This window comes from Vipera berus (genome assembly GCF_964194415.1).
Source record: "Vipera berus genome assembly, chromosome: 2".
NCBI lineage: Eukaryota > Metazoa > Chordata > Lepidosauria > Squamata > Viperidae > Vipera > Vipera berus.
In genome coordinates, this window is record NC_138203.1 from 17679060 (window position 1) to 17696221 (window position 17162).

Consider the following 17162-nt stretch of genomic DNA (forward strand, 5'->3'; position numbering starts at 1 on the left):
CATTCGCCAGGATATACGATAAAATAATAGCACCATGGATGCAATCCCAAAATATCTGGAATACCACTTGAACAATATGGTCATTGATCAAATCACCCTCAGTCAATTGCAAAAGGTAGCTTTATTTGAAATAGATTACCAACGGCTAATCTGAAGTAACCATGTTGCGTTTCTCTCCCCTTTAAGGTTTCACTAGCACATGGTGCCATTCAGTCTGATGGTTCCGTTGCATCTGTTCTGGAGAGTGATATAGATGCAGTCATCCAGGCTGTGATAACCTACACATATTAGATTGTTGTCATATCCTTTATCTGAGGGGGCATTTTCAGAAATTATAGTTACACAAGTATTGTACCTAGGCCAATGTCAATGGCTCCTGCCTTATTTACCGTATATGGATAACACAAATGCCCGATTCATATACTGTACTAAGTCATAGTTTCCTTAAGCACAGTTTAATTAATTATCCATAATTGGTTAGGCTTGTGCATCATGCTAAATCATAAATTTAGGATATATGAGCCATAGCCAAATACAATAGACTAAGCCAAAAACAAATCAGGATTAACACTTTTTCCTAGCCTGCAACTCTGATAGAGAACCAGAAAAAGCACCATTTTGTTCCTTTTATACAAGTGAAGCATTGGCAATTTATTTGTGTTTGTAAAATAGAAATGAAAATGGCTAAAAACTGGAGCATGCATTGGAATGAGCAGCACTTCAGGGAATTGGTGGGGACAAACCATGCTGCCCTGGAAACAGGGTTCAAAGCATACTTGCTTTGCTAAGTTAAACCAGTGATGATCACCCCATTTATTGCTGACACATGGAAACCATTCTTATCTTTGGGACTGAAATACAGTAAAAATTATTTCACTAAAGACCAACTGATTATGTCCAGGGAGATTCACCAGAACCACTACAGTAAATATTTTTTATTATTTTTTAATTTCATTTCTGGGTGCTTTTTTGGTGCTTGTGTCTGTGTCATGAGTTTCTTCAAAATCTGAATGTCTGTGGGGATTCTCAGTCATCCAGGTCATGGTTGTCCCAAAGGTGCTTTTCCAAAAGGGAAGCTTTCCTGTTTTTTTTTCTCCCTTGAAAACATTTCACTTTTCATCCAAGAAGCTTCTTCAGAATCTGCATAAAGCTGAGTTTTCAGAAACACGATGGCACTTTGGCCTATGGTAGGGAGTGAATTCAACCACCGTTGTCTCTCTCTCTCTGCTTACCCTCTTAAAATGCAATCTTGCAGCAAATTTTAGCTTTCTTGACCATGAAGGAAATACCCTAACAATTCTGACAGCCCAGATGGATTGATTCAGAACAGTTCTTACCAGCAGCTTTTTCATTATTGCATAATAAACTCTAGGCTTGAAATAACTGATTCCTTGGCAGAAGTAGTGCTCTTGAGATCTTGTACAATTGATTTGCAAATAGCTCTGATGGTAATAGTAATTATAAACTTAGTCTGAATAAGGGGTCACTGGTTCTGACCCCTAAAATAGTTGAAGTCATTTATCAATGTATCTGCAGAAAGCTTTCTCTTTTTAAAAATTCAGGAGTTTGGGGACTTGGAAAATGGTTGCTTGAGGTTTCTACTCCAGTAACTTACTGTCTCAACTGTAGCTTAATAGAAATGCAGTATTTCCTGGAAGAAAGCAGTAGTGATCTCAATGGCTTAAATATTAAATGACCTAGTAAGACCAATAAAACAGCTACTTCTAGATAGCCAGTTCACACCATTGTTAATCAAAGAAAAGGTTTTCACTGATATGATTGTTAGATCCAAGTGAAAATTGTGTTCTAATTTTACTGGAATTTAGGAACAATGTCCTTAATGTTGAATTATTGCTTGGTTAAACAAGCATGCTAACATTTTGTTTGTTCTGTAGTAGAAATAAACAATTCCAGAACTCTGTTTGAACATTGCATAATACATTATTGATGAAATCTGGTGCTTCCCAGATATTTTGTATTCCAACTTGCATAATCACTGGCTATGCTGATTGGGACTTAAAAGATATTTAAAGTTTTAAAAGATTTAAGAGCTGATTCAAGTGTTGCCCTAGCCATGCAGGAATTTGTTTGGTTTTGATCTAGCACCATATGTAAACCAATTTCTTCAGCAATTAAACAAACAGTAGATTTGTAAGACACCCATCTTGAATGTATTGTTTATTTCTTTTTAAAGCAGAGGGAAAAAAGTAATCAATACAGTTAAGTCCACATGTATTTAGTAAATACTTGCACCACTATTTCTCAAATGTTGATAATCCTGTACCTGATTTCTTTGAAGAAAACAAAGTCTTATCCAAGTTTTAAAAATTATCTATGTATAATCAAATAAGCTTAATCTTATTTGTATTTACTGAGAAGCCCTACTTCATTCAGTGGAACCTATTCCCAGTCAAAGCTGTACAGAACTTCAGTCTAATTTTTAGGCCTTCCCATTCAAAATTGCAAGGCTAGTATAGTATATACATCACTGGCCAGAGCAGTCTTCTACTGATATATGCATGGGAGGTTTTATTCCACATATCCTTTCAATAAACAATCTATTTCATTATAACCCAGCCAAAAACTACTAAATGCATATAAACCCAGATGTTCTGGTTTAATTTTTTTTTGGAGGCAAGCTATCTGAATTTTTATACAGGTAGTCCTTAACTTACAATCACAATTTCAATTACTAAGCAAGGTGATTTTTTTAAATGAGTAGTTGCGCCTGATTGTTAAGCAAATCACTTGGGTGGGAGTTAAGTTCTCCCATTAGACTTCCCTTATCAGAAATCAGCTGGGAAGGTCACAAATGGTGTTCAAATGATCCCTGGATCTTGCTACTATTGTGGATACATGTTGGTTGCTAAGCAGATTTTGATCATGTGACAAGTTTCTAACCAACAGAAAAGAAGTCCAGTTGTCATGACTCAACTACCAGAATAAGCATAAAAAAAAGCTTTTGTTCTTAAGGAGCTTCTCACTTAAATTGAAGTGAGATTGGGGAAAAAAGAATGCAAGAGATAAAAGCTAACAAGGTTATTTGAACTAAATTTATACAAAAGCTTTACCAAGATTAAAAAATCAAACTGATATGAACACCCCCCCTTTTCCATCATCTTTAATTAACAAAATGAAACAAATAGTACAAAACAGGCACGATTCTAATTAGCTTTGGCACATTTTTCCCTAGTCTCTAGAAAGCTGCTATTCATGTTTAACTCTGGGTATACACCAGCAAATTGGTTATTTTGCTTCTCTTGTTAAGAGATGCTGCACTAATGCTTGGCTCAGAAATTTCATTATCTGAAACTGCCTATCATAACGACAAACATACTGTAAAGGGAGCCAGTACTTTCTTCATTGGAATGAATTTCATCTATGGAAAGTATTTGCACATGTATCTTGCTGATGAAAAGATTCCTCATTTTTGGACTCTTTTTTTTTATACTAGGGACAATCTAAAGTTACTGTTTTTAAAGAGAATTTCCCTTTTAAGAAACAGAAATTGAAGTCCCAGCCCCCAAAAAACCCAGTTGCACATCACCAGACACATGCACATAATTTATTTTGACTTATGTGCTTTATATTGCATACATATTAAGATGCAAAATATCATTATAATCAATATATTTTACTATTCAAGGAAGTATGATGCCTCTTGTCTCCAGATATGTTTCTGAAGAACCAGTTAACGCTTACTAGTATTTTAGATAATTTTTTCCAGATCGTTTCAGGAAAGTGTCTGGAAATTCAACTCTCACAACTTTATGTGAGGGAGAAATTCACAGCAGCTGATGATTTCATTTCTACTCTTATTAGAAGTGTATTTTGTCTTTCCTGCAAAAGCTCAAGGCAATGGACATGGCAAATTCAAACATTTTGAAAGGTCAAGAATTTTGCAATCTGATTGGAACAGAAAGCTTAAGGTAGTTTATTGAAATTAGACTGATTCAAAATGTCATATTTCCAAGGGCACCTTTAGGAACATTATGAACATTGCTAAATTGATATATGGTAAACTAGTGTAACTAATAATAGGGGTATCTGTCCTGAGTGTACAATCAATAGTACATCACTTAGTACATTTTTAGTCTTTATTTGTGTATTCAACTGTAGTGTTGTAACAAATCACACCTGTGAACCAAAGCATACATCAACAGGCAGATGTAGACTGAATTACACCACTGCTATAATATTTAGCTGTTTGAAGGAGAAGTAAGCATACATTATGGCCACAAATAATTTTCTGCTATTTTTCCTTTATAGCATAGGCTTCAATTTATGAGATACTGTTATCTTCAATTTTAGGTTTAAATGAAAATTATTGTATAATTTGGTACAAAAACAGCAAAGGAACCATTTCACAGGCACTGATATGGCAAACAATTATTTTAATTCAGAGCTAATGATATTATTACCATACTTATAAAGCTCTCCAAAAATAGTTAGCCAAACTCCACCCAAACAGGAAAAACTGTCCTCTTGCTTACAGTTTCTGCAACATTTCAGAAAATTATTTTTTGGCCTTGCTATGTCAAAATCAACTGAACAAAGCCCTAGAGATGAAGCCTAAAACAATACTTTTAAAAAGCCATTCTATTAAAAAACAAAATCATGCAATTTTTGATCAATTGCTAAAATTGCTGTTCATACCGTATACAGTTTGCATTTATACTGCTAATGTGTAACTAACAACAAACCTGATTAGAATAACACAAATCTGTCTTAATTACACCATTATATCACTAGATAGACAAATGCCATGGAATTGGCAGAAACATTAAACTGAAAGCACTTAAATAGCAGGATAAGAGGTTGTTAACGCTTCACATTAAAGAGAAATACTCCTGCAGCCCCACTTTATAAAAAAGTGTTCTGCTCTAAAATATTAAGTGAAGGAGGAGGAGCTGTATTTACCATTTTTCAATACAAAGCAACTTACAAATGTGAAAAGTAAAAAATTTAAACATATTTGCAAATACACAAAGCAAACACGCTAACAATGTATTAAATACAGTACAACTTAAGTACACAGTGACCAGTTAAACATAAAGAACAGAAATAAAGAGATATATTTTAGAACCTAAAGAAAGGAGGCAGGCTAAAAACAAACCAAAAATTGAAATACAGTTTTCATTAGTAATTTTTTTCTATCATAATTAAGTCTGCACATTCTTTGAAATGGTGTGAATGCTGCACATAAGTATTTGCAACTTTTGGGGGCAGTTGTACTTGAACAGATATTATTTTTTACAACAAATGGCTTCCATTTTCACCTTGTTGTGTTAACAATGCACACACAAACTTCTTGATTAAAAGTTATCATAGTCTTTCTTGTCTTTTTTCCCCTCAGCTTCAAATCCATCTACTCCATCACTGTCCCTTCTCCTTTTTCGATTGCTGTGAATATTGAAACGCTGGTTCATCTGGGGCAAAGGATCCATTCCTAGAACTTTGTGGATCTGACGGAATGCAAGGAGTCTCAGTGCAAACTAGTAGCAAGAAGGATAGAAAAAGGAAATCAGATGGACTGAATTTCAACTTCATAAGAACAGAGACCAATTAGTTTTAATTTCCAGCACCAAAAAAACTTATTTAACACATATTTTTTTTCAGTACAAGAATTGTTACTTAACTGGAACTCCAGTCATCTGTGAATTACATAAGTTATATATCTGTACATATTTGGAAATTGCTAATTTACAGAATAATTTGGCGTACAGACTTTTTGATTACCACGGAATTCCAAACTATGAGAAGCTCAATAAATTTTGTGATGTCTATGTTTATACTCAGGCTGTTGTATGCAGAGATCTTCGATGTGAACTCCTGACATGAATGTATCAATGATGAGAGCATTGATATATAAAAAAAGAGCTGCCTCAAAAATATTTGAGATAACAATGGTCCCTAACTGATGGCCTTCCCAGAGATATTAATGTGCCTATAAAAAAACAATAAAGAAAAAAATGAGAGGAATCTAGTCCCCAAGACAAATTTTTCCAAGAAGGAACAAATGAGATGCTTAGAAATGATGGTTTGATATAGCAACAGTTTAATCTAGAACATAAAATGATAAATTTGCAAAATGCTCCAGAAAACATCATCTGTTATGGAATCACATATATCTTAAAAGTGAGCCATGTGATCCCAAAATGTATGATATAGATGAACATCAGAGTTGAATGATTATCATTTGGAGCTTTCAGGCTGATGTCTGTAAATCTGCTATGTTGGGTGTCTAAACAATGCCAACATCTGGCTAAAAAATCTTGATATGAGATGGTAAAGTTCCTCTAGCTGAAAGTTTGATATTTTGGTCAAAATGTGAGTGGGATGAAAAATTGTTATAGAAAGCATCTAAATCCTTTGAAGGATGATTGGGATAATCGCAGTATAGAATCAGAGACACTATTGTCAAGTTCAGAGACACTGGCACGGACCCCATTACAGAATGAAATATCAAGGAATACAATCATCTCAAGAAATGACACGGATCTTTGTCCAAACAAGACTTATGATGGGAGAAAAGAAGGCATTACAGAGTAATAGATCTTAAGGCAAACTTATTTCAGATTTCTCATTCTGAGATTGATTTCTGTGTATGAGGAGAAGCTGGTGTCAACTGAGGTATATGGGCTGAAAAGGCCATCAAGACCAGAATTTGTGGTACCAGGATTAGAGAAGGACATGATGGAAAAGAATTAGAGACCTGGAATCAGGGAAGTGATAGGCCTTTATCCATCTTTTTCTTTTTATCTTGCATGGAATTAGGTTGGCAGACCACTCAGAAGGCTTCAAACCTTATTAAGTGATTTTTTTCAGTGCCTATAATGGTGATGCAGGATCCAATGCTCTATGGGCAATGGGGATGTGAAAGAAACTAAAAGAACACAAATGCTTTGGAAATTGCAACCTTTAAAAGCTGCTACAAGAAGTGGGAGTGTCTGGCTAAGGCAACTATGATCTTCATCCAAGCCAAAAAAAATAAATAGCATTTATTATGCTCCAATGCAAAATGGGTTCTGAGAGTAATAAACTGAAAGCTGGATCATGATGAATAACTTGTCCTGTTATGATGTGTTTTGAGTCGAGAGGAGGAGGGAAATCAGCTCAAACAATACTATGGTAGTTGAAAAATACAATGGAAAATCATACTTAATTGTATGGCATGGGGAGGGGAGGGGAGAAACAGGATACTGTAAGCTCTAGAAAGTTTTGAATTGAGCTCTAGAGATACATTGCCCAATATACATGAATCATGGGACACCATAGTGGACCTATCACGTGTTTTAGTATTTGGTATCTATGTTATATGCATAATGAGGCAAGCAGGTACTCGCTACAATTTTCTACAGAACATTTCATTTTTGCTCATCTACTATTGTTTGCGTAGTGACTTCATTTTTAAAAGTCAAAAGCAATAATTTATAAATAAAATGTCAGTTCATGTATAGGACAACTAGGCAATATTAGGGCTGTAAACTAGACAGGAAAGTAAAAAAAAAGAACATAAAGAATGAAGTAGCAAACTCTTTCATGCTTTTGCCAAAAGAACTGTATGGCAGTGTCATGAAATAAATACGAGTTGAGCCTGACTCAAAGAAAATTTAAATAAATTACCAAATTATATAAAAAAGATTTTCCATTTACTTACTTGAAAACAAGTGTTAAATACTACTAGGTACCACAATTGATTTTCAACTTAAATTATACTGTTGGCTTGTTTATCTTCATAATCTTCATAATTCACAACATTCAATTACCTGTGCGCTTGATGTAATGTCTTCTCTTTGCTGATCTGTCATTAAAGCCAGTGTATCAAAAGGATCTTTTTCACAAGGGTCGAGAAGACCGGGACCACCTACAAGAAACCGGATATACCAGAAATATTATTTCATCCTTCTAAAATCTAAAGAAAGAATATGGATAGTAAAGTAAAAAGCGCAGTATAAATTTAATAAATAAATAATCAGCAGAACTAATAATCAAGAAATTACTCATTTTGGGTATCAATAAACTTGCCTTTTAGGATAATTCCTGAAGATATACACTCAAATACTCTTCGCAATGCATCTCCAGGGCTTTGTGGTCCAGTAGCACTGCTAATTGCCTTTTCTACTAATAATTCCATTGCCTAAATAAATAAGCAAAAAAATAAGCCACTGCCTACATTTTCATTTAAATCATATAGCAGAACTTATTACTGTGGAAGTTGCTTCTGGTTTTGTGCAACAGAGTTCACTAACAATAGGTTAAATTCTTACATTCCCTGAGAAAGGCAGTGATCGCATTCCATCCATGGCTAAACCTGACATCAACTATACCAAGAAGCTTGTTTTAGGAGAACATAAGTAAAAAGAAAATTAAAACTCTCTGTAACAGACCAACAGAGTGAACAGAGTGGGGGTGGTGTGACCTGTTATTAGGTGAAAAAATGTGGCGGAATCTCCAGCTAGACTGGAGTGGGGTAAGCATAGACGTCCCCTAGAATCCCTGAAGTCTCAGCTGACTGTTCCCAATGGAATGCAGTCAGTCTGCTGAAGTTATTGTAACACAGGTAACTACACCATTTATGTTCTGCCTTAGATTATTTATCAGTGGTACTGGTTGTTTGCACCTGACAAAAAGACTCGGCTATTGCTTGATGATTCCATCATTCCATGATTCCATCATCTGGATGATTCCATCATTCTAAACTAATGGAAACTTTTAGTACTAACTTTTACAAACCAATGCTCCAGTACATGTTATGAATGTGAGGAATACAAGGAAAATGCTTTGGCTGAATTTTAGGAATTGGGAATTATCTTTTAATTGTCTTCCACTAACAAATGTATTCAACAAAACAGAAGATGTCAACTTTAGTTCATGTATTTAAGTAAGTTCAAATGGCTGGTTTGTGAAGAACACTGGTAAAAACCGTGGTCTTCCTTGTAGAATGTACTGTACAATGCATCTTATAAGAAGGTCTTGTGCATCATACGTCTTACATCACCAAAAAGGTAATGCTGAAGAAAGGAAACAAATCTAGACTGCAAGGCTTGCTGGGTCCTTTATGAATAAGTCTTATGGCACAAGCCATGTTTTTTCAGAAGAGAGTTAACTATTGAGAGGAGTAGAGCCTGGGCCATAGAATTATAGCATCCCTCTGGAAAACCAATTTGTGTTCTCTAACTGAATGGAACTAATAGTCACAAAATCCTCTTGGATAAGGCAACTGCTACCAAAAAAAAGGATCTTCTTGGGAAACAACCACGTGGAAGACATTTTACAAATTGAAATACAGGTAACCCTTGAGTTACAATCAATCGTCCAGTGACCATTCAAAGTTACAACAGTGTTGAACGAGGGAGACTTAAAACTCTAATTATTGCAGCATTCCTGTGATCATGATCTGGGATACTGGTGCCTGGCTCACAATTATGTCGCAGTGGACCATTGTCACACGATTGCAGATTTCCAACATTTCCTGTTGACTTCCCACAAGCAAAGTCAATGGGAAAGCCGATAGGAAGTTGGAAGTTGCTCCCTCTGATTTTTCACCTGCCCGTGCCTGCCCACAGCATCCCTGCACTCCTCCCCTGCCCCAGCATCTGCCGACAGCTCTCACAGTTTCAAAGTCTACCACAAAGAAAACTTTCACTTTCCTGTAACCAATTACATGGTCATATTTATGTCAGTATGGAGAAAGATTACATATTATTTTTGTTTTAATAATTCTACCTTTCCCTTACATTTCCCAGTATTACCATCTAAAATACACAGCTTGTAATAAATAGATGTTAAAAATATTGAATGAATGAGCTTTTGCTTATTTAGAAATTCATTTTGCTGTGATGTAACAGATAGGTTTTGTATTTGTTTTTACTGAACTATGAATAATAAATAGTATCAGGTACTTAATCCAAGATATACAAGATACAGAAGAAAAAAAAATAGAAAATATAAAAAAGAACCTACACTGCAAATAGACAAACCACATATTACAAATTTACCATATATGTAATAGTATACTATATTACAGGGTATTGCTACTGAGGTTAATTATAAAATCCATCCAAGTTAAGTAGACAAATTCTTTATTTTTAAGCTTAAGGTTTAATCCTGTAAATAAATGCAGTAAACCTAACTAGGGAGCAGAGTTTAATGATGCTATCTCCACAAAATCTTACATCAAAAGGATATAGCTTTATCACATGACCACCACCACAAATCAGAAATATCCCTTTTTATGATCTTTCCAATATTTGGAAGAATATTTTGATACATATGCGCTAATCTAATGGAAGTCAAATGCCAGTGACTTATAATTTTGCAGTTCTTATACTGAAGCTGAAGTGAATCCACCCAACTGCCACAATATCTACCAAATCATCTCTTGTATGATTACTAAAATCAGTATCCCAAGCTTCCTTTTAAGCCATATGATGGTTCTCCTATTTCTAATTGCAATATAACCTGTACATGTTTGAGATTGTTGCTTTTCGTTGTTCTAAATAGTGAAATATTAAATTCTTGAAATTACTGTTACTGAAGGTGTAATATTTCTATTGCTCAAAAGAGATTTGACTTGATACCACAAGACCCATGGTAATTTATCACTCATATGTTGCTTTATCTGATCTTTATTGAGAAGTTTCCTATTATTAGAAATCTTTTACTCTACATTTTATTCTCTAAAATATTTCATTTTAGTCATCCATGATCATCCTGATCTATGTATGTTATCAGGGGAGTTATCATAATAGATAATAAATCTTCACTTTAATACCCTTATGAGGAAAGCTGTGCCTGTTAGAGTTGAATGTCTGTTAAATAGCAATATGATTTTATATGTGCATAAAGAGTCATGTATATAATGAACATAAAAAGTAAAGACTTCTGAAAGAAATCAATGAAGACTGAGAAACTGACTAATGCCCCTGAAAGGAAATATACCAATGCAAATATGATACATAACTTGTGACAATATGTTCATAGTTTTGAAATACTACTTACCCAACTTGGAAAGTCAGACCAAGTGGGCACTCGCTGACAGAGATCACGAAGAATACGTATGATAATGACACAGGACTGCAGACCGTTAGCTCTAGCCTTGAGAGCAATACAAAATCAAGTTAATCAATCCCAGCACCAATAGAAAAAGAGGCCTCTTAGAAAAGCTAAAATGCCACTGTTCAATGGAAGCTCAAACACAGAAAATAAATAAGTCACTTGGAGACATTCCAGGAGCTGCCATTTACAGAAGCATTTTAGGCCATGGTTAGTAGATTAACAAGTCAAGGTGCACAGGTTATACTGCAAGTCTAATATGCCTTGAATTCCTGCACACTTTGACCTAAGATTTATTTGTAACAGCAAATACAATTACCTTCCTATAATAGAAATACAAAAAGTAAAAAAGATAACAAGTAGAGAGAATGAAAGGCTGTGGGAATCTGTTTGGTTTCTTGCTTGTGCCTTTGCTGAAGTGCAAAGTCACAGAACCAAATAGTTTCTCACCTTTCATTCCCTACACTTAATGAGCTTAAAAAAAATAAAGTAAAAGTCTTACATCTAAAACACAAAGCTTTAAACACACATTCTGTTATTTAAAGCAAAGTTACTCTGCAGCCTTATGGAATACATTAACAGTTACCAAACATACAATTCCCCCAGAGCGAGCCAAATGTTCAACCTCGCTAGCTGGTCAGAAAAACAAGTTGACATCAAATTGGCAAGAACTGAACAAACAGTTCTTCTGTACAAATCTTCAAAGATGAATTTTTCCCATCTAGCCATTTAATTTTATATAGGTGTACATATATTCACTATGGGTAACCTGGATTTCTCCCCCCCCTTTTGATGTAGTTTAACATCCAACTGAACAACTAAACTACTCTCTCTCTCATAAGGCTACAAGAAGAAAGTAAAATGATGTTCCGAACCTGGAACCACTTAGCGTGGCGTAGAGCAGCCAGAGCGTCAAGGCATTTTTGCCTGTCCAAGACGTCCGGTGGGTCTTTCACCATACCCGAAGTTACATCTAAAATGGATTGAATTGGCAAAATGCAGTGAGGAATGGGTGTTTGACCAGGTGAGCAAGACAGTTCCTTAAAATAGCTTCCATGTCACACATGCCATTTATTTTGAAATCCCTGTCTCCAATGTATTTATCATCGGCAATATTCCTTAAACTGTGTATCGTTTAGTCCAAAATGAAAAATAAAGGAGCGTAACAAAATGTTAGCTCTCAATCTTATCTTTTTACACTCATCTACTTGTGAAGGACATCTATTGGGAAAATGATTTCCCCCTAAAATTAACATGTTGAAGGAAGAATGGTTGGACACAGTGCACCAGCACAGGAAACACAAGACAGAAGGAACACAAAAATCCACTTGAATGAAGTAAAAGTTACAACAAACTGTGAGCAAAATCGATCTGGAAATTCTCCAGTGCAGGCTTCACTGAACTGAATGGGCATTTGTACAGACTTCCCATTCATTTTAATGAAACTTGTGCAGGAAACCTTCCCAGTGAATTGTGCCCTGTGTTTGTTGAGACAACTTAAAATGACCACATGCTATCTTAAAACATAGTCCCAGTTAAAAGTGAAATTCTTAAGTACTCTGAAGGTACTAAAATACCTCATATTAATGTAAGGACAAAGTGTACTTATAGAACAATCAAGGTTATTTAATTTTATGGAGTTGAAAGAAATGTGAAGTACTGTACAAACATTTAAGCCAGGAGCATCTGTACATTTTCATGTCTTACTCTGATTTGATCTTATAGTATGAAAGTGTATGCCATATATATCCATCCCAATTTCATCTAGAAAGATATCAAGAGAAAACTAGAAAGATTTAAGAAAAAGTGGGAAAAACCAGAAACCATGAAGACCAAAAGTTCTATAGAAAGAAAAACACTGTATCTATTCAAAATCTGAACATGATTTTGCCAATTGTGTCTAAACATGTGGCAGATATAATTTTATATCAATTTTAAGTAACTGTGATTTTGAAACTACGACAGAGACAGCTTTTATTTTTCCAAAGTGAGCTTGCTGTTACAATAAACATTTAATGTGCCACAAGACACAACTGAACATTAAAATGTAACCTAATGCAAGCAAACATACTAGTAACAGCAAATCAAACACTCAAAAAACACACCAAGAAAGAATGTAAAGTCAAGGAATTAACAGATCAGGCTTGACAGTCATCATCAATGAAGATATGAAGAGAAACAGATCAAGAGGAAATGTCAAGCTTGAAATTATGTCATATATGATCTAGGTACAGAATATTTCAATTTTATAGAGAACAATGTGTTTGTGGATATCCTCATGAATATTTTCTCATGGAATTTACGGGGCTTATATTCTGTCATTTACTGGCTATCCCTATGAGTGAAGATTGATATCCTTAATCAGAGCTTTAAAAGCAAGTGAAGGAAAGGATTAAGATGATAGATGCTGTCAAGTGAAAGGCAAAAGAAATTTAAAGATAAAACAATCAACTGAGGCCAAAGTCATTATTATTTGGTAAGGTATTTTTAAGGTTTATAGCAATGAATATTGTCAATATAGGCATATTCTTTTTAATACAGCTTGTATTTATGACTTCGTTACTTTATTGCGAAGTCTTAAATAATTATTCTTAAATGAATAATGAATTTAAAAATGAACACTAGCATTTCAAAACACTTTATGTAAATAAGTACAAGTAAAGTTTATTAACTATATATGATTAATGAGCAAGAGAAGATATATGATTCAGCTCTATTAAAATTAGTTAACAGCTTGTCATTGACCTCAGTGTAAGATAAATAATATCCATCCATAAATCAACTCTCAAACTTGGAGTTATCAGAAGATGCCAAAGCAGCTACAGAAATTGGGAAGACATCTAGGCTGGATATCCATGAAAGCAGTTTTCCTATATGTGGATTTTTGCATCTGTTTTAAGATTCCAAATGGATTAACCCCTTAAACTCTAGTCCTTAATTAATTAAACATTAGCCATCATTTTAAAGGTGATTGCTTTTCTATATTCTGCATATAAGGGGTTAATCTTCAGTAAGACATGCTGTGTCCACACTATTTCATTATTAAGATGTTAACAGGTTGGTCATGCTCTTTCAATTCCAGATATGAATTAAGTATTACCCAGTCAACTATTTCAACACTAGTGTGAACACTGCGTAATTCCAGAGAGAAAGACAAGGACAAGGAAAAGAAAAAAAAACCAACACAAAAGTAACAGTAAATGCTAGGACTATGCAACCAAACACCCCTCATTGTTCAAATATGGCAGGTGTGACACTGAGCTTTAAAAACCTTGGTCAAAAATCCTTCCGATGTCTTGGTAGCAATCCCTGACAGGATTCAATTGTCTTTGCTAGAAGGCTTTGGATGGGGACTAACAAAGCTACGGATAAAAAACAAACATAAAAACAGAAATATTTTGCTGAAGAAACGCATTCCACAGCAGTTTCGAGCATTTTTAGTATTATATCCAGAACAAATTCAGTTAAAATTTACTGTTGAATGCACAAAACTGCAAAGCAAAATTCCTATATAGTTAACAGTTTTGTGTTACCTTCTCTTTCTTTCATCTCCCCCTTCAGTTTGTAACTGAATAGGATCACACAGAATTAAAGATGTCATTTAGCAAACAAGAATACATTAAAGTAAATATTGGACTCTTCCAACAAAGCCTTCCTTGTCACCTGAATTCAACTCCCAAAGCCAGCTAAATTCCATCAACCTTTTTAAGACACCGAGCATTAGCTGGAGTAAAATTTTGCAACAAATAAGCAACAATCATTACAGAGTCTTGTTTATTGCAAATCTGCATGGAAGTATCATCATTTAGACATTTCAAACTTTTTTTTGCATATTTGTTTAAAGCTGCTCAGTGTCTTGAGGAAATTATTCAAAATAAAAGCTTTGCTTTCTTCAAGGTAATACTTTAGCAAGTGAATTAAACTTAGAATAGCAACTGTAATTCAAATCTGGATCAGATAAAAATAGAGCTTTGTTTTCTTTTACGACAGAGAGCAATGTGTGCAGAATTCAAATGCTCTAGTGAAAAAACAAAAAAATGGTGTTATTTTCATAAACAATATTTTGGATGGTAATCTTTATATGCCACGTATGATTACATTTGCATATAACTATGAAAAATTCAAATCATGGCAATTAGGCAACGCTTTTTTCTCATTGCATATAAAGCATTCAATTAAAATGTTCAGCGAATGTTCAGCCATTTTTTTTCAAAGAAGCCTTCACATAAAGTTTTCTTAAATTATACTTTTTAAAAGCCTAATGCTATGAATTCATTCTATGGCTGCATGTATGCAACCTATCTCTGGCCCCTATCAAGAATTTTAACACCACCAACAATGCAACTGTTTTTTATGTTTTATATATTCCTAGAAAATATAACTGTGAAAATAATTATTTTGCAGATGTAAGAAAAAGAAAATAAAGTTCACTTTATCTGACCCAATATAGAGCCAACACATTGCAGACATTAAATTATCATGCTTGCTGGCTTTAAACATCTGTAGCTTTCATAGGAAGTGACCCTAAAGCAACGTTGCTGGCACAGTAGGACTGCAGAGATTATAAATCCATACTGCTTTTCAAGGCTCCAGTATCTACTTGAACTGATCTCAGGTACCTCTTTATACTATAAACACACTGCATGTGTACTGTTCAGTTAAAATACTCTGATCAACATCGGGAGCTCCATAAATGACACTCTAGGATCAAAAATCAACCTCAAAAAACTGGAAAAAAATACACACCTTGCTCCAAGCAAAGTCATAATTGTTTTTAAATTAAAAATAAACTAAGCAATTAGACATCAATACAGCAACCCATATATTAGATAGCAAGACTGATCTACAATCAGAGACACAATATAATTTCCTAATGCAATTTCTTTTTACAGAAGAACATTTCTTCACGATGGGCTTGTAATGCTTGCAATAAAATATTTATTTTTCTGAAGATTTTTCCAGTGAAATTAAAAAAAATAACCTTTTCCAGAAATCTGAGGTTGTTAGTTACATTAAATAACATAAGAATGAAAGTATTTTTTTAAAAAATACACTCTTGCAAAAGTTGCTCATAACTGAATTGAATGTGTATCACATGCCAGCATGTTGCCTTCCAGGACTTAATGCAATCTTAGAACAGCATGAATTCTTAATTAAAATAGAACATCTTTTAACAGATTTCGAACCTCCGTCCCTCATGTTCTCTTCCCGAATCACTGGGGATGTCAAAGTTATTGTCACTTGCATTTTTGGTTCCACGCATGAATTCAAAATGATTGCTGCTTCTTGTACAGCACATTTTATTTCATATTTCTCAGGGCTGATTACCTATAGGAAGGAAAAACATTAAAACTTTTTCATCAATTAGAGAAGTACTGTTTTACAGCTATATATTGTATTCTTTTATTTTTGTTTTCCTCCCTTGATTTTGAATGGGGTAGTCTTATAAATAATAATCTAGCATGATAAAAACAAACACAATGAACAGCTGGAAAATTCAGTGCTTAGGGAAGTAAGCTGTATTGTATTGTATTATACATCATACATACATTCTCACATTGGGTAGTTGGAAAGGTTTGTTGGTTTTTATACTGTAGATACAATAGTTAGTAGTTAATTTTGTAAGCCACCCAGAGTCACCATGTGTGAGTTGGGCAGCCATATAAATGTGTTTAATAAATAATAACCCCACCCCACCCCCCCATACAAAGAGACTTCTTTGGCTTCAAGTGCACTAGAATTCACTGACTTGAATAAGTTTTGTATAGGATCCAAGTTCCTGTGATGTACAAAACAGTACCCTAACCCAGGACCCTTCAGTTGGTATATTCAGGAGTTGAAATCAGAAAATACTTGGAGAGCATCCAGCTGGAAGAGGATAGTCTGTTGTATTTGCATACATTTACTATAGTCAAGCCCATACAACTGGGCAAGATCAAGGAAGAAAGAATTATACAGATTTCAGTAAGCTAATGTATTTTTATGCTAGTCTGGGGATAATATTATAATCTTGAAAACTCCAACGAGTATTTCCCACTTTATCACAGGAGAATCTCTTTAAATGATCTAAAATGTTTCTCAGCTTCCTTTCCACTTTGGGCTAA

At 34.4% G+C, this 17162-nt stretch overlaps 1 protein-coding gene across 2 annotated transcripts in view; it reads right to left on the reverse strand.

The window, feature by feature from the left end:
- Window positions 1-3095: 3095 nt before the first annotated feature.
- Window positions 3096-17162, reverse strand: part of ZFR (zinc finger RNA binding protein) — a 59110-nt gene continuing 45043 nt past the window's right edge. The window contains exons 15-20 of one of the 2 annotated variants that reach the window (XM_081318211.1): window positions 16245-16386; window positions 11934-12031; window positions 11005-11100; window positions 8029-8140; window positions 7770-7867; window positions 3096-5495 (exon numbers count right to left, since the gene is read on the reverse strand). In XM_081318211.1, coding sequence (XP_081174337.1) covers window positions 5316-5495; window positions 7770-7867; window positions 8029-8140; window positions 11005-11100; window positions 11934-12031; window positions 16245-16386 — 726 coding nt within the window. In that variant the 3' untranslated portion in view covers window positions 3096-5315. Of the gene's footprint in view, window positions 5496-7769; window positions 7868-8028; window positions 8141-11004; window positions 11101-11933; window positions 12032-16244; window positions 16387-17162 lie in introns of those variants that run through there. The other variant, XR_014025186.1, reaches the window with a different exon arrangement.